This window comes from Phacochoerus africanus, chromosome 7, assembly GCF_016906955.1.
Source record: "Phacochoerus africanus isolate WHEZ1 chromosome 7, ROS_Pafr_v1, whole genome shotgun sequence".
In the NCBI taxonomy this organism is placed as follows: domain Eukaryota; kingdom Metazoa; phylum Chordata; class Mammalia; order Artiodactyla; family Suidae; genus Phacochoerus; species Phacochoerus africanus.
In genome coordinates, this window is record NC_062550.1 from 72276805 (window position 1) to 72294850 (window position 18046).

At 40.0% G+C, this 18046-nt stretch overlaps 1 protein-coding gene across 10 annotated transcripts in view; it reads left to right on the forward strand.

The window, feature by feature from the left end:
* ERC1 (ELKS/RAB6-interacting/CAST family member 1) overlaps window positions 1–18046 on the forward strand; it is a 379584-nt gene that overhangs the window by 268779 nt on the left and 92759 nt on the right. For all 10 annotated transcript variants that reach the window (XM_047787884.1, XM_047787889.1, XM_047787892.1 and 7 more), the window contains one exon: window positions 15669–15813. In XM_047787884.1, coding sequence (XP_047643840.1) covers window positions 15669–15813 — 145 coding nt within the window. The remainder of the gene's footprint in view (window positions 1–15668; window positions 15814–18046) is intronic.

An 18046-nucleotide genomic window follows, 5' to 3' on the forward strand; every position in this document is an offset into this window, starting at 1 on the left:
TCTCTCATTTTAATGGAGAGATATTATTAATGAAAAGCAGGAGGAAACAATTTCTAGATGTATGTGATTAACCAGTCAAACTGGAGAGGGTTTATTTTTCCAGTTTTACAAGTGTCATTTACAAATAACTTTTAAAAGAAAGCAACCATTTCTTTTCTCATATGGTTAAACAGTTGATAAATAAATCACCACTTAGTATATACTGCCTCAAAAGGCCTAAAGATCCATTCGGCCACTTTTCCATCCAGCACAACATATGGAAATTCCCTCTTCTCCACAGAGCCTCAAAAGGCCTAAGACTTCACCCACCTCACTGCTTCCCAGGCCTCTTGGGACTCACCAGGCTCCATCCTGCCACCCCGCTCCACTCACCTAGATGATTCTCGGGATGACATTTTAAGATTGAGTTGTTATGTTGGCTTAGGGCTTAGTGTGACCTTGTCACATAGAAGATGTTTAATATGTGTTAAACTAAGCTGAACCAGCAGAGCTGAGAGGGATTACAAGACTTTATTTTAAGTGAAAAAGATTAAAAAGGCACTAAGGAAAGCATATATTTAGAGAATATCAGAAATTTCCAAATAGGAGTTCCTGTTGTGGCTCATTGGACTAAGAACCCAACACAGTGTCCATGAGGATGCAGGTTTGATCCCTGGCCTCACTCAGTGGGTTAAGGATCAGCGTTGCCCCAAGCGGCAGTGTAGGTCACAAATGTAGCTCGGATCTGGCATTGCTGTGGCTGTGGCATAGGCTGGGAGCTGCAACTCTGAGTTGACCCCTCACCTGGGAACTACCATATGGCACAGGTACAGCTGTAAAAAGAAAAAAAAAAATTCAAATAAGTATCAGCCTGGAAAAATTTGTTGGGAGCAAAACTGCAAATGATTTGAATGTTACCATGTATAGTTTGTGAATTTATATAATTATCTTTTATATAGAATGATAGTTTTTTATGGCCAGAATGTTCTTTGAACTTATATTCTTAATCCAAAAAACATCAAGTTGAGATCTGCCTATAGATCCTCACTCTCTATTCCCTACACCAGCGGTCTTAGGCTCTCAAGCAGTTATCTTCAAGTGTACTGGTACATGCACATGGTAGTCACAGAAACCCATGAAAACTAAAGTAATACATATAATTAGAGATTATCTGGGGGAATGGAGACTAATGCTTCCTTTTCCTTTGTTTCTCTCTTTTTTTTTTTTTTGCAAAGTATATACAAATAAAACTTCTCATATCCATGATCTTCTGTATAATACAGTGCATGTTTACGCTAGAATAGGACTACTTTGTTTGAAATATCTTTTTCTTTTAAAGTAGTTTTAGGGAGTTCCCATCCTGGCTCAGCAGTAACGGACCTGACTAGTATCCATGAGGACTCAGGTTCGATCCTGGCCTTGCTCAGTGGGTTAAGGATCTTGGTGTATGCCAGCAGCTACAGCTCCAATTTGACTCCTAGCCTGGGAACTTCCATATGCAGCAGGTGTGGTCCTAAAGAGAAAGAAAAGAGAGGAAAATGTAGTCTTATATGCCATTTAAGCACCTCTTAAATGCTCTTAGTTCTCATTGTGATAAAATTCTAGGGTATAAGAAGCAATAATTAGGCACCACAGCTGAGTCAAAGATTGGCTAGTTGACATGATAAAGTTCAAATTATCCATCAGCTTTCAGAAATGGGGAAAATGTGTGACTTGCTCTAACATAAGGTTCCGGGAGGTAAAATACTCAGTTGAAGCAGAAAAGATCCAGAGGCCATATCAAAATACAAGCAGTAACAGTTATTTTCTATAGTTTAAAAATCTTTACTATTCTTGTTAAAATAAGCCAAATTTAAAACTTTAAGAACTTTTTAGTTTACATATAGTAAATTCTAAAACTTGTTCTGAAGTGGTATTTTCAGTTGTCATCTTGCTATATCTTTGAGAAGTAAATGTGCGACTTAGTAGGCAGTGATGGCTATTGATTTACTGTTTTTGAACATTCTTTATTAAAAATAATACCATCACTAATGCAGAAAAACTTCAAAATTTTTAAAAAAACCCACTTTATCAAAGATTGTGCTCCCTCTCCCTTTAGTCTACCATAACTATGTGCCCCTTTTATATACAACTTGGAAAACTAGGTGTAGTGGCTGTGCTTTCTGATTTATGTCTGGCATTTGACAAGCAGCTGGAACCTGAGGGAGGATGCAGAGAAGACAGGATCATCCCAGCCGACAGTAATAACAATTCATCTGCCAAATGCAAGAACAGTCACTTGCCTCTTCCTACAGAATTTCCCCACCAGATGTTTCATTCCAAACCTGTGTAGGAGAGGAGTTGTTCTTATAATTTTTGCCAACAAATTGATTGCAAATGAATGATGGAGTAGTTGAATCATGAGTACAGGAAGGTAATAAATTACAGAGTTTGGCCAGCAAGTGCCTTGGTGACCTCCCAGGTCTCCATAGCACCAGCATCCTCAGCCCTCTCTCGGCATGCCCCAGCTGTCACTCATCAAGGGCCCTGCAGCTTTTATAGGCTTCTTACACAGCTTGAAAAATATCTGGGATATTTACTCGTTAGAACTGTTCCTTATCTTTTTTTTTTTTTTTAAGACAACGTACCACAAATCCAGACCTTAGATGCTGTATATAACGTTGGCTATTTTGTGAAATCAAGGCACACTCAGCTCTTGATTGTGCTAGATGGTGGAGAATTAAGTTACCATAATATGCTGGCATCCTTCTAGCAAGTGTCATGGCAGACAGACCTGGAATGCAGTACAAGCTAAAGAAAAGGCAGGCAGCCCCCACAGTAGCACCGTGTGGACAGCTGGTACGGACATGTTATCCATCTACCACTGGAAAAGGTTAAGTAAACAGTGGGACAGTGACAAAGTGCAGGGATTAATCGCTTAAAGCATTCAATGATTCTTAAAACAGACATCTAAATAAATAGAGGGATTCTGGTGTTTAAGTTCTAAGAAACAGTGTAAGAAGGCTTTCTTTTCCTTTGGAAACAAACTTCTTGAAAAAAGAAGACACAATAAATGATACAGCCCCGAGTGGGAGTATAACAACCAATGGCCCATATTTTGAAGGGACTATATCTTTATAAGGGAGGTTTGCATTCTGAAATACTCTGTTCACTTTATACTATCAAACATGAGGCACAAAGGACATACTATTATAAAATAGTAAAGACAAAATGAAAGAAAAGGCCATATAAATCTTTTTGTACATATCCCCAGATGTTACCGTGGACCTAGTATTTCACTTCATCTCTTGAGGCTCATGCTAAGCTGCCCCCCTTCCCAGATTTCCAACACAAATCGTTGGCTTTAAGACATAATTCACTAGGGATTTTGATAGGATTTGAGTAAATCCCCAACAAAATCTCCCTTGGCTTGCCAGCTCCTTTTAAAGGCAGAGATTTAGAAAGTAGAAGATCCTGAGTTCACCTGTCTTATGATGGCCCTTGCTATGAACATAGGAGGAAATTTGCTTACTTTCAAGCAGTCTGTTGGGTAGAGCCACACCAGGAGTCATCTCTGCATGATACTTCTAAGTCCAGTCATGGTCAGATACTTATATCTGTAGTATAATCAGAATCAGGGAGTTTAAAATAGCTGATCATTTTCACAGTGGAATTGAAAGATTTTGTATATACTTGGTGAATTTGGAAAAGTAAATACCAATTTCAAAAACCCAGTTTTGGCAAGGATGTGGGGAAGCAGGAATACCTACTTCCTTACTGTTCGTCTTGTAAATTAGCTCATCTTTCTGTAAAGTAGTGGGTCCCGAAATTACCTGGAAAGCCTCTTAAAAGTATTGATGGCCAGGGAATTCCTGTGGCACAGTGGGTTTAATGATCCAGCATTGTCATTGCAACGACTCTGCTTGCTGCTGTGGCACAGGTTCAGTCCCTGGCCCAGAAACTTACACATGCCACGGGCTCAGCCCAAAAAGGAGGGGAAAAAAAGTATAGATGGCTATACCCTTAAACTCCGATATGGTTGGTCAGGAGCAGAGCACAGACTTCCACTTGTAATCATTTCCCTTATGTTTGAGAATCACTGTTTGTAAAGCAAGCCTGATACACTTCTTTGAATTACAATCCTTTCCATGCCTACATGAAATGGATGTCATCATTCTTGAGTTCCTCTTGGGTCCTGCACGTAAATGTACTTCCCCCTCATAGACACTTCCCTGAAATGCACTTTGGATGGATTAGCATGTGCTAAGAATGTCCATGTTCACAACAACAGTCTTGTTTTATCAAAGATAGGGTTTGGTTCTGGGTTTTGTTGTCCTGGTGTTTGGGGTGACTTGCCAGAGGAGTAGGGAGCTGATAGGTCTTTGTTCTGCTGTTTTTTGAAATCAAGAATCCAATCCTATATTGGAGTTCTAAAAATTTTGACCAGGAGGGGAAAAGAGAGGGCATAGCAGCTTTAGGGGAAAGTAAATCAGTGGAGGCTTTTTTTCTTTTAAGATGAGCATTACTAATTGTGATATATGAACACCGAATCATTTTAGATCAAGTAATAAAGCATGTGTTCTTCATTTGTTTGAACTCATTTGAACATGAGTTCTCTCTGGAAATAGGTGGACATTAGGTTGAATTCAGGAATCACTTCTTCACTGAACCAGAGATGGAGACAACTCACTAATGAACTGTGACTGAGTAGAGAACAAAGACTCTTAACCTAGATGATACTGTTTTCCTCCCTGGTATAATGTTTCATCTTAAATTCTTTTTTTTTTAATTTTTTATTTTTTGCTATTTCAGGGCCACACTCATGGCATATGGAGGTTCCCAGGTTAGGGGTCAAATCAGAGCTTAACAGCTGCCGGCCTACAGCCACGTGGCGTCTAAGCCCAGTCTGCAACCTACACCACACAGCTCACAGCAACGCTGGATCTTTAACCCACTGAGTGAGGCCAGGGATCAAACCCACATCCTCATGGATCCTTGTCGGGTTCGTTAACCGCTGAGCCATGAAGGGAACTCCTCACCATAAATTCTTAGGATATTGAAGGAACTGTTGGTCTCTGCATATCTGGGTATCGCAGAAGGTACATCGTCACTAGAAGCCTCTAACCTGGAAAATGTAAAGAGACGTTTTATATACAATTTGGTAGTTGACTAATTTTATAGTTTTCGATTTCTCTTAAAGGAAGGTATTATACCTATATTTTCCAACTTAACGTGGATCCTGTAAATTTTTAGTCAATCTTATTCTAATCAATAAGTAAAATGACATATTAAGTGAGCATACATTATCTTAACAAGATATACCTTCCTCTTCTAGCTCCTTTTTAAAAACAAACAAACAAACAAACAAAAGAATGTATTCTGGAGGCTAATTCTGATCTCTTAATTTCTTTTCTAATTTTTAGATTCCAGTTATATTGTCTATTTTACTACTTGCAGATTTTTCATAGATTTTGCCTCAAATGTACAAAATGCCAAGGGAATTTAAAACATTTAATTAAAACTAGTCAGGCTGTATATTCACCTGCTCCAACAAAAATAATGAAGTAAACTATACACAAATTTGTCTCTTTCATGTAGGAGTTCAAAGTGGTATGGTAATTCTACTCTACCGAGTTAACAGGGGTCAGAGTCATCTCTCTTGTTGAGTTGCCATCCTGGGGTTTTTCCATCCTCATCATCCACAGCGGCTCACTGCTGCCTTGCATCCCAGCCAGTGGGAAGATGGGAGGGGAGGGCTTCCCTAGCCTAAGTAAAACAGAACCTGCTCAACATAGTCAACAGAAAGGAATCTCTAGATAGAATTTTCTGTAGAGGAGATTGCATTATCCTGATCTTTCATGAAGAATATAGGTTTGTCTATAAAGTTTTTTTAATAAGAAAGTTGAAACTGAGGTCCCACCTGAGTCTCACAATAGTCATTAGACAATTTTACGCTTATTCCCTTGGCACTATCATTGCTAAAGATATATTTGTAATCCTTTCCTTGGGAGTTGCTTCCAGAGCTGGTTCACGAGGTGCCCCCTGTATATTTTATAAATACACCTCATTGTGGTCCAAAAGACATATCATCTTGATTGGTTGACTTCAATTCCCAGACTTGATGTCAAAACTTAAATTCAGTTTAATAAAAAGGATATTTGTCATAATTCCAGATACTTAAATAATAGGTTTTGAAGCCAGTTTTAAAATAAGATATATGTGGGGAAATTATTGAATAAATGTTTGTATATAGCTTCCTAAAATGAATTCTTTGAACTTGTCTTTCGTTTGAAGTATAAGTCCAGGTACATGTTATGAAGGAAACAACTGGATAACCATATTTGCTATGTTTTAAGGAAACATTGAATAAGAAGGATCATCTTTATGTATTGGTAATATTAAGCTTTCAGTAGTCCCAAGGAGACTCTGGAATTGAGGAAACTTACCTTGAGGCAAGCTGATTTAATCATGGATTGTACTTCATGCCATATTTATTATGCCCGTGTGTACAGTATAGTGAGTTTGACAGATGTGTATACTGTGTAATTGCCACCATAGCCAAACTATAATAACATTTCCAAAAAGTTCTCATCTCCCTTTGCAGTTATTCAGCAGCCCCCACCTCCAGCCTCTGGCAACCACTGATCTCCTTTCTCTCTCTGTGGATTAGATTACAATTAATTTTTACATTTAAAGAAATGGAAAAGATATAGGCTTTTGTTATTTCTAACAATGGAAATACAGACATCACGTTTTTCCCCATCTGAGAAGTAGGCAGAAACTTTATAACACAAGTATCTGTATCACAATAAAACTAAATTTTCCAAGTTTGTCATAATATGTGATGGATTGAATATATCAAAATGCTTGGGGGTTTTTTTGTTTTTGTTTTTTCAGAAAAAGAAAAACTGAATACAGCTTTTCCACACAAAATTTTATTCTGTCAGTCTCCTTTACTGAGCTATATCTGCCAGTGGTTTCTGCCTTTATTGTGTTAATTTTTATTCTTTTCAAGGACTTCTGAAATTATAAATTCAGTCCATACTGGGATAACTTCTCTAATCCATTCTCATGTCAGTGTGCTTCTTAACCGAGATCAGTTTCTTTCCCTGGTTTCAGGAGGTAGAGACACGAGACAGGCAACAGAAGTGTGTGTGTAGAGGCCTGGCCACTTGCTGTGAGAAAGGTCACACAAGGCAGGACCCCAGCACGTGCTGCTGGGTCAAACAAAACACCTAAGATTGGTGACATCTGAGAGTTGCTTTCCAGCATCAAAACGCAAATGCAATACTGATTCTGTGTTTCCCATTCATTGGATGGTATAGCGATGTGTCACAGTCCTCCTATGACTCTCGGGTCACAGCATTCTGTTCTGTATTCTTTAAAACAATTTTTGTGATCTAAGAATTCTATTCATAATACATCTTTAGCAGTAGCCTCCTGACCTTTCTGCTTCAGGAATCATTTACTCTCTCCTCTTTGCCTTCAACCCAGTCTTTCTAAGACCTTACTTTATTTTTCTGGAACTTTCGATGCTTCCATATTATATTCAAAAATCAAACCATTCCTTACTCAGCATCTTGAGTTATCTGCCAGGTTCTGGTTAGACTCTGCAAGGATTTCAGTCTGCACTGATTGCTTACTGCCCTGCAGACCATCTGTGCTCCGATTCAAAGCTACCTTTTCAGCTTTTCTCTCACCATTTCCTTTCATTGTGGAAACCCTCTAATCCAGTTACATAGTGTGTCCTCACATGCCCCGTGCTTTAGCATGTCACTTTCTCTTTCTAATTATCTCTGTCAAAGTAAGGCCCACTCAATTCCCATGTCCTCAGCCCAAGGTGATTTTCCTTATCTGCTGTATTACTTTAGCACTTACTGCCCATACAGTTTATTGGCACTTATCATTCACTGTTTCATCTCATTAGTTGTATGAAATCTTAAGTTAAAAAGGACAGACTCACCACTCAATGCAAAATCATTTATACGGTATCTCTGATGATCTCCTTAAACACCTAGTTATGGGAAGCTCTGCCATATTCTAGGCTTCCCAGTTCTGTTTACTAACAAGAGATAATATGTTAGTGATTCACTTTATAAATCAGAATTTATCTTTGTGACTTTCCTCCCTTTTAGTGTCATTTGTGCCCTTTAGAGAAACACAGATTAAATATCCTATTTCTGCCTTCCCTGGCCCTACTGTTCTGATAGTGATTATCATGCTCTGTGGATAAATCTTTTTGCATTAATATGCCCTTTTACAACCCCACCCTATCACCTTTGTTTGTCACCTTAAATTGTGGCATCCAGAATTGAACCTACACTCCACTTGTCACCTGTCTACTTAGAGAAAAGCAGAACTCAGTGTTTTATTTTGTCTTGTTTTGTTTTGTCATGTCTTTTTAGGGCTACACCCGCGGGATATGGAAGCTCCCAGGCTAGGTGTCTAATCAGAGCTGCAGCTGCCAGCCTACACCACAGCCACAGCAAAGCCAGATCTGAGCCTTCTCTGTGACCTACACCACAGCTCACAGCAACGCTGGATCCTTAACCCACTGAGCGAGGCCAGGGACGAACCCGTGTTCTCATGGATACTAGTTGGGTTCATTACTACTAAGCCAAGATGAGAACTCCCCAGAACTTGTTTTTTAATAAAATATAACCAGATCTAGTGGTTTCTTTCTGGCCTTGGTTTTTTTCATGTTTTCAAATTTTGATACTCCCTACTCTAACCCTCCACTCACTTGCTTTGCATGCTGCTGAACTGGGTTGTGGGGGAGCCTTAAAAATTACAGTGAAGGAGTTCCCGTCGTGGCACAGTGGTTAACGAATCCGACTAGGAACCATGAGGTTGCGGGTTCGGTCCCTGCCCTAGCTCAGTGGGTTAACGATCCGGCGTTGCCATGAGCTGTGGTGTAGGTTGCAGACGCGGCTCGGATCCTGCGTTGCTGTGGCTGTGGCGTAGGCCGGTGGCTACAGCTCCGATTCAACCCCTAGCCTGGGAACCTCCATATGCCGTGGGAGCGGCCCAAGAAATAGCAACAACAACAACAACAATAACAACAACAACAACAAAAAGACAAAAAAAAAAATACAGTGAAGCACAGCTTTAAATAAGTGAAAACTTTGAAGCAGTAGGAAATCAGCACAGCAGGTGGAAGTGGAGTCAGAACTGGAGGAGCTGCTGCCTCAAGTACACGTGTGAAGAGGCTACTTGTGCCAGGAACTGCTATGGGCACTTGGGATGCACAGTAAGCATCACACCCAGATCCTGTCTTCGTGGAGCCCATATTCTAGCTGTTTCTGAGCAAGACTTTAGGCGTAAAAGGAAGACTGGCATATAATGTCAGAGTATAGAGTCACCAAAGCCAAAATAAAGGAAAACAAAACTGTAAGTGGGGGAGTTCACATTGTAGTTCATTGGGTTACGAACCTGACTAGTCTCCATGAGGATGCTGGTTCAATCCTTGGCCTCACTCAGTAGGTTAAGGATCCTCTGGCATTGCCGCAAGCTGGATGCACCATGCATCTGGCATTGTTGTGGCTATGGCATAGGCCTCAGCTGCAGCTCCAACTCATCCCCGAGCCCAGGAACCTTCATATGCTGCAGATGTGGCCCTAAAAAGAAAAAAAAAAATGTAAGTGGTTTAGGTACATGCAGTAGAAAATCATCAATATTTGAAAGCTTCTGGTGTTCACAGTCATGAACCAAGACCCTAGAAGGAACATAACATATTTTAAAAATTAAAGCTAGGAGCACTCACAGCATCAAAAGGTGGAAAAAACTCAGATATCCATCAACTGATGAATGGACAAAGTGTGATGTCTGCGTAGGGTGGAATATTATTCAGCTTTGAAAAAGAAGGCACACTTCTGACATCTGCTACCTCAGGAATGAATCTTGAGGACTTTGTGTTAAGTGACAAAAGCCAGTCACCAGAGGACACATACTGTGTGGTTCCCTTTACGTGAGAAAGCTGCAGTGGTCTGATTTGTAGAGACAAGAAGCAAAGGGTCGTTTCCATGGCTGTGGGGAAAGGGAATAGGAATTGTTTAATACACAGTTTGAGTTGTGTAAGAGGAAGAGTTCTGGAGGCGAGCTGCACAGCAGGAAAAGTGTACTTAACACTGCTGAGCTGTACGCTTAAAGATGGTTAAGATGGTAAATGTCCTATATCTTACTGCAATTAAAAAGAAAAAAGTTAATTTTTTAAAAAAATTGACAATCCATTACCTTGAAAGATTATTAAACTCCTAGAAACATTAAAAGAAAGCTTTTAGGGCGTTCCTGTTGTGTTGTAGCAGAAGCAAATCCAACTACTACCCCTGAGGATGTGGGTTCGATCCCTGGCCTCACTCACTGGGTTAAGGCTCCATGAGCCATGGTGTAGATCATAGACATGGCTCAGATCCCACATTGCTGTGGCTGTAGCAAAGGCTGGCAGCTGTAGCTCCATTTCACCCCCTAGCCTGGAAACTTCCATATGCCGCACATGCAGCCCTAAAAGGCAAAATGCAAAATAAATTTAAAAAGAAAAGAAAACTTTTAAAGACTTAAGCCATAAACATAGTATAGTTGGGTAAGCAGACCCTACAGATGTGGAAGAATTGAAGGACAGTCACGGAACAGAAGCTTGTTAATATAAACTAAACTGTGAAAGGGCCAAAAGGAATGCTGAACAGAGAGAAATTAGCATCCCGATGAGGAGCCATATTTTAAAGGAAATCTCCAGGCATTTGCGGTGGAGCACATCACATACATAAGTGAAAATAAGTAGTAACTCAGTGTCACAGGGCCCTTGGAGGACAGTGAGAAAGAAACTGGTTGAAAATTGTAGCTGGTCAAATATTAGGCCCAAATGTTTGTTGTGGTAGGAAACAAGATGAAAGTGACATTGGAAGAACCGGGCAGTGTGGAAAGGTAGTGAGATCAGAGAAGGGCTTTGGAGACTAATACAGGCCCGTGATCAAAGGACAGTGGTGACCCTGTACTTGCAGGTACAGAGCAGTAGGTTCATTAAAAACCATTACAAAGGAAGAACAAACAGAACTCTAATATTGGTTGTGGGGAGCAAAGATGAAATCAGATAATTTAAATATGGTCAGCTTGTGGATCTAGGAGTGTGGTGACTGATTTAAACGTTGAGAGGGAAATCCGTCACGATGGGTGAAAACCTTGACCTAGTGTTGACGTTTTACATTACAGATAATTCTGGGTATCTGAGCAGCAGCCTCCTGGAGAGGACAGGGTGAGATGTTCAGGGACCAGAGTGTGAAGGTCAGGCATTTCTGGCAGGCTCGCCCACACGGGCTCACCTACAGGCTGGTTTTCAGAGGACCTTCTCGGGGTGCAGTGTGTGCCACACTCAGACCTCTGTCAGAGAAGCTGGAGAAAACAGTCACCAAAGGACTTTCCCACAAAATAAAACAGAAGAGCAAAAGAGATAGCCTCCCTCTGGGTAGTTAAATTACAAGTAAAAGAGGCATCAGAGTCATCAAGGAGGCATCCATAAGGGAGTCTGGATTTCAGGTTTATCTTAAATTGGAATAGATTAGACTGTGCCTACCTGTCCTTGACAGTAATTTGTCCAAAGCTTCTGATTCCCTCATTTTTTTCATCTGCTCTCCTTCCTAGTGTTTTCTGGATTATGGAATTTATGAAACATGATTATATAATAGTTCCATTTGAAATACCCAGTTGGAGGAAGAGGGGAAAATAAACCTTTGTAATATCCATTCATACTCCTTTTCTCGTGCATTTCTGTTAAACACACATGCTTATCTAGGACCCAGTCTTAAGTTGTTCTTCACCATCGTTCCAACACTGATTATACTTCTCATTTACTAGTAGGAGAGGGATCAAGGGTTCAGGAATTACCAGCAGGATTTTGAACTCCATTTGCCTTAGATATTTGCCTCCTGTTTCTGAAATTTGCTAGAAGCGGGAACGGGACAGAGGAAATGGTCTATTTCTTGAAGCTCAAATGCCACTGTAGAGTACTTTTAGAGACATCTTGATTCTGTTAGAGTTTGCAGGTCAAAAGGCAGGTTCAACTGTTTTGATAGTTTTAACCCAGAAGTGGAGCGACTTAAAGTCGAATTTCTATTATTTCCTCCTCATCATGCAAGTCAGTGCCCTGTTAGTCATGTAACAGGGATACTAATCACTTTGAAACATTCTCTGTCCACATTTTCTTCCTCTTCTTCCTCCTCCTTTTCTCCTTCTTCTTCTTCTTCTTCTTCAACTGAGGAAAAAACACTAGCAGAACAAGGAGAGAGATTTGGCAAGAAGAGCATTTTAACTCTTCTCTGGGCTTGTAGCATATATATGTTTCCTTTTTCACTCTGTGTGCTTGTATTACTTGCTATGGGCTCGTGGGAAGTGAAGTCAGAAAGTCTTCCACCAGCAAGTGCTCCTTTCTTTGCAGGGCCTTTAGTTAGTAAAGCTTTTAGAGTCAATGATTAATCTCCATCAAGGCTCATTTTCTTTGAAATAGCCATATTAGTGTTAGAATAGCTGACTTTGAGATTTCAAGTAATTGACTGATTAGAAAGGAACTATTTCAGGTATTTTTATTTTCTTCTTTATAGTTTTCTGTATCTTTCACTTTTGTTCCAATGAGTGGATAGTACCTCGTTATTTCAAAATTACTTTGAAATTTTTCAAAGAAGCAATTATATTAAAAATAGGTGGCTACTAAAAATAAAAGTTTTTTTGCTCTTTGCTTTTTTTTTTTTTCACTCTAAATTCCATTCCCTCTGAAAAGCAGGGTATACGTAAAATTTTGTTTGTTTAGACACTTTTTAAAACCTCACCAAGTAAGTTCAACTGCAGATATGGTCTTTACTACCACATGAATTGAGGGAACAAGAATTTTTCTTATTCCCCAAAAGTTAACATGACTGTTCCTATTTATTAGCTTTAATATTTGTGCTTAGCCTCCAGAAACAAAAGAAAAACGTAAAAGCTGCTAAACATACAAAAGATACTGACATTAATCAGAGTTTACATGAATGTACAATATGTAATCAAAACATTTTATCCTCTTGACTATGCATGGCCTTTTTAAGGCACATACACATGTAGGAATCAATATCAGGAGTATACTTTTAAAATAGTTCTTGGAGTTCCCGTCGTGGCGCAGTGGTTAACGAATCCGACTAGGAACCATGAGCTTGCAGGTTCGGTCCCTGCCCTTGCTCAGTGGGCTAACGATCCGGTGTTGCCGTGAGCCCTGGTGTAGGTTGCAGACGTGGCTTGGATCCTGCGTTGCTGTGGCTCTGGCGTAGGCTGGTGGCTACAACTCCAATTCGACCCCTAGCCTGGGAACCTACATATGCCGCAGGAGTGGCCCAAGAAATGGCAAAAAGACATACATACATACATACATACATACATACATACATACATACATACATACATAAATACAATAGTTCTCTTGTGGCTCATTGGGTTAAGGATCCAGCATTGTCACTGCTGTGGCTCAGGTTGCTGCTGTGGCACAGATTAAGTATCTGGCCCTGGAATTTATGCATGTCATTGGTGCAGCCAAATAATAATAGTAACAATAAAATGGAAAAGACAGTGATGTGTTACTCTGTCACGGAATTTTAGGGGGTGAGAGCCTTGGGTATGGGAGAGAAAATTTGATTCTGTACAGTTCATACTTTATATTACCAATGCTCAGTAAAAAAACAAATAGCATCAGTGACAAAGTTTCTATTTGAATTGTATAGAAAAAGGAAAAAAAGACTATTTCCAAAATACACCTTATTAAAAAGGCACTATTCCAGTAGCTCAGACCTCAGTGCCACATCCTATATTTTAAATTTTAGAATCTGAATTTCTATGTGTTATATCATGCATTTTGTGAATGTGATATTTTACCCCAGAAATCAGCTGTACCACACTAGCTAGCCAAGCATATCATTTATAAAAATAATAATAAAAAAAAGAGTTTGGAATTCAGTCAAGATGTTTCAACAGTGTAGAGTCATTCTTATAATTTCATTTTATGATGCTTCTTTCCTTAAGCACAGCATGGAACTCAGGTCCTGTCACCTTTTATCTTGCCTTCAGCAAAAGTTCTCATGACTTGGTCTCATTTATCTTTCAGAATAATTTATCTTTCCTGTGTCTTCTGTTATTTGCCTGCTCCTCAGTATCTAATTCTGACTGCTGGTGCTCCGAAGTACAACACCGTTGTTGAGAAAGCACATTTCTCATTCCAGTTTGTCAGTCTGTGGGCTCCCCAAAAGGGAACAGTTGACAGCAATCAGCAGGAAACTGCAGAGTGAGACCATCTTGAACTCCTTCACCTTGAAGCTCATTTCACCACTTAACATACTTTTTTCAAGTGGTCAGTGGATATATTTAGACTATCATTATCCTTTCAGTGTTGACCAGAGCTTCATGGTATAAGCCATCTGCCATTTCTTAGAATCTCTTTGAGTGGGGACCGTGGAAAGTTATACTGGGGTCAGTGAGAATCCTCTTCCTTCTAACAGCAAAGACTACTTGAGAAAGCCTCATTTCCATCCTCATTTCCATCCAAATGGAAGTTTCCACCAAATTTCCATTTGTTAGTACTGCTTGTTCAGAATCCCCCAGACCTACCCATCTGAACATGGAATATCCTTGTCAGAATATTCAAAAGATAGTCTTCCACTTTGTGGCTAAACTAAAACTCTTCCATATGACTGCTATTGAGGCATAATTATCTTAACAAGAGACAGAAGCAGGGTTAAACTTGGGCAGTGCACTCTCAGATTCAGCATTTCCTCAGGTCAAAAGCTCAGGCCATTTATGTAGTTCCTGTAAATCAACTCTGTCTTCTTCCAGATGACTTACACAAAAGATGGGCTAGGAGACTACTTGTTCACCTACTTCATTCTTATTATTTAGTGAGTTTCTCAAGTTCAGACCACCCCCTACCTCCACCTAAATCCCACTTTCTTTGCCTTCTAGTTATGAACCAGAAAATAGTTAGCTAAACCACAGGAATCTTTAAAGTATAAATTGTTTCAAAGTATGCAGATCATTGCCAAATAGAGCCTGGACTGGAAACTTATTTGCACTAGTCAGATAATAAGATTTGTAGATGTTCAGAAAGCCCCAGAAACAGCTGGCTGATTTCCTAAATCCTGTTTACTTACATTTACAGTTCGTTATACATTCTGTACAAAAATATATATATATATATGCTAAGTTTTAGTGGTGCCTCAGTTTTTCTGGAAGCCATAGAATATTTATCAAAAGAATGAGTTAAATGAGTAACATGAATCAATGACACGGTAATTCTTACTTTAAAAAAAAAGTCCTTAGAGTTCCCTTGTGGCACAGCAGGTTAAGGACCTGGCATTGTCACTGCAGCAGCTTGGGTTGCTGCTGTGGCACAGGTTCTAGCCCTGGCCCTGGAACTTCCTCATGCCACGGGTGAGACCAAAAATAAAAAGCCCTTAACTGTTTACTTTCCAACTACAACTATATCTGGGAACTCGTAATATGGTCAGTATAACAACGTGATACAGGCATTTAAGACCAGAATGGGATTCCTGCTCAGACCATTTCTTCAAGGGTGAACTTGGGCAAGCAACATATGCTCTCTAAGCCTGTTTCATCACCCATAAAATAGAGGTAATAATAGCAGTAATTTGAGAGGATTGCTGTGAGGACTAAACAGAAGTCTGGGTGTTTTCTTTCTTTTGCAGGCAGGAAGCCCTTCTGGCTGCCATCAGTGAGAAGGATGCCAACATAGCTCTTTTGGAGCTTTCGTCCTCCAAGAAAAAGACCCAGGAGGAAGTGGCCGCCCTGAAGCGGGAGAAGGACCGGCTGGTGCAGCAGCTCAAGCAGCAGGTATGCTTGGGCCAGGCGTGCCGCAGGCTGGCCACTTGTGCTTTCAGGCTTCCCGTCTCAGGTCAGACTCTGGTCTGTGTCCAGGCAGTCTTCAAAGCAGAGACTTCAGGCTTCAAACCTCTGGCTCCAGCCAAGAAGTGCAGAGCATTCTTGGTAGGATGACTGGTTTAGAAGATGTCACATGTCTTATGAGGATGTTTTTTTTAACTTTTGCAGTGGCAGATAAAATTAGTGAAATTAACTGAAATGAAAAAGGCTTATTTTTTACATCCAATCAGAGTCCCACCATAGAAGGCACTAAGTATATTTTAATGTAAATTATTTCCTCTTATTCAGGACTGGGTAAACTTTGAAGTTAAGAGCAACATTTTACCCCCTTTCTTTTCCACCCCAAACCCTCCTCAAATTTAATGCTTAGTACTTATGTAAGGCTTTTCATCTGTGAAAATGAAAGCTAAGTGTTTTATCTTTGATGGTTGCATAGCAAGGTAAATATACTTAATTAACAGAGCTATACACTTAAAAATGGTTAAATGGTAAATTTTGCATTGTTTTTATTTTACCAGTTTTGAAACTGGGGGTAAATTTTCCCCTTTGAAAATAAGGAGAAGGCTGAATTTTAACATCTGAGTCCTCCTCTTCATTTTCAAAGCTCTGCACATTGGAGGCCATTCCTGTGCCGTGCGCAATGTCCACTTCCTGCCTCCCAGCAGCTTCTCTGTCACATTTGCCGGCACATTTTCTGTACATTTCGGCCTCCCAGATTCCCCTTTTGCTTGAAGTAACCAGAAAAGAAAAGAGTTTTTCAAGTTAAGGAATTTCTTCTTTTCTGCTTTAGGGGATTAGTCATCAATTGATATAGCATAATATTTAATGTTCAAATTAACAGGAAGCGATATTTACACAAGACTATTTTCTCTATTTGTTGACCATTAAAACTGTTTACAAATAGACTTTATTTATGTGGCTCACTTTGCCGAGAAAATACCAGAAGAGGTCCCCTTCTGCAGGATGGGTAGATGACCAGCAAAAAACAACCCATTGCTCACTTAGAAGTGAAAGATAACTTTTCAGCATCTAAAATAATGTGTCACAAGAGGAGTGTCCAGGAGTGGAATGCCTGTTGAGTAAAACAGGAAGAATATGCTCATTATTAGAGCCATCCATCCAGTAGTTCAACATTGAAATTTGACTTGTCAAAGCTGACAGTGTGAATAGAGTTGTGGTTGCCATGGGCTGGGGGTGCAGGAAATGGGGAGGTAGTGGTCAAAGTGTGCAGAGTTCCAGTTATGCAAGATGCATAGGTCCTAGAGATCTAGTGTACAGCATGGTGACTACCGTTGATAACACTGTGCTGTAGACTTGAAATTCACCAAGAGAGTAGTTCTCAGATGTCCTCACTACAGAAAATCAAAATAACAAGATAACTATATGAGGTGATGGAAGTGTCCACTAGCTTTCTTGTCGTAGTCATTTCACAGTGTAAACATGTATTAAAACATAGCCTTGTACACCTTACACATAGACAGTTAATATATACGCAGTTGATATTTGTCAGTTACACCTTAGTAAAGCAGGGGTGAAAAGCTGTGATAAAGAAGTAGGAGGGTATTAAGAGAAGGTGTTAACTAGTTGGAAGTATATGTATTTAGCAGTATCAGTTCTCTGAAATAGGGACGCCTGACTATAAAGACATGTCATTTAAGTAGTTTATGGTCCCTCCACCTTAGGACACTGAACAGAATGAAATTTTAGTCCAGCAGACTATAGTACTTATCTCATTCGCAATGGCTTCTGGTTTCTTGTCTGTCCAAACTATGTTTTTATTAGGTGAAAGTTAGGGATATTCATTAATCCATGAATTTATAGCCTTGGGAAGTGGTAGCTTCCCATTGTCGTTAGTGTGGCTCTCAGGAGGCCTTCCTAGTTGTGTTTCTCTGCCCCGCTGCATGCCCAGAGTATCTGGGACTCTGGGAGCAAGGAGAAACTGATCTTGCTAAAGATGTTGTGACTCTGTAATTTCTCTAAGTGTGTGATGGGACTAACTTTTGGACAAGGGCGAGGCTTTTTGGAACAAGCACATGGCATCAGTGTTGTTTTAATTTAAAGCTTCTAGTCCTCTGGGAGTTCCCTTAATGACTCAGTGGTTAATGACCCGAACTAGGATCCATGAGGTTTTGGGTTCGATCCCTGGCCTCACTCAGTGGGTTAAGGATCCAGCATTGCCGTGAGC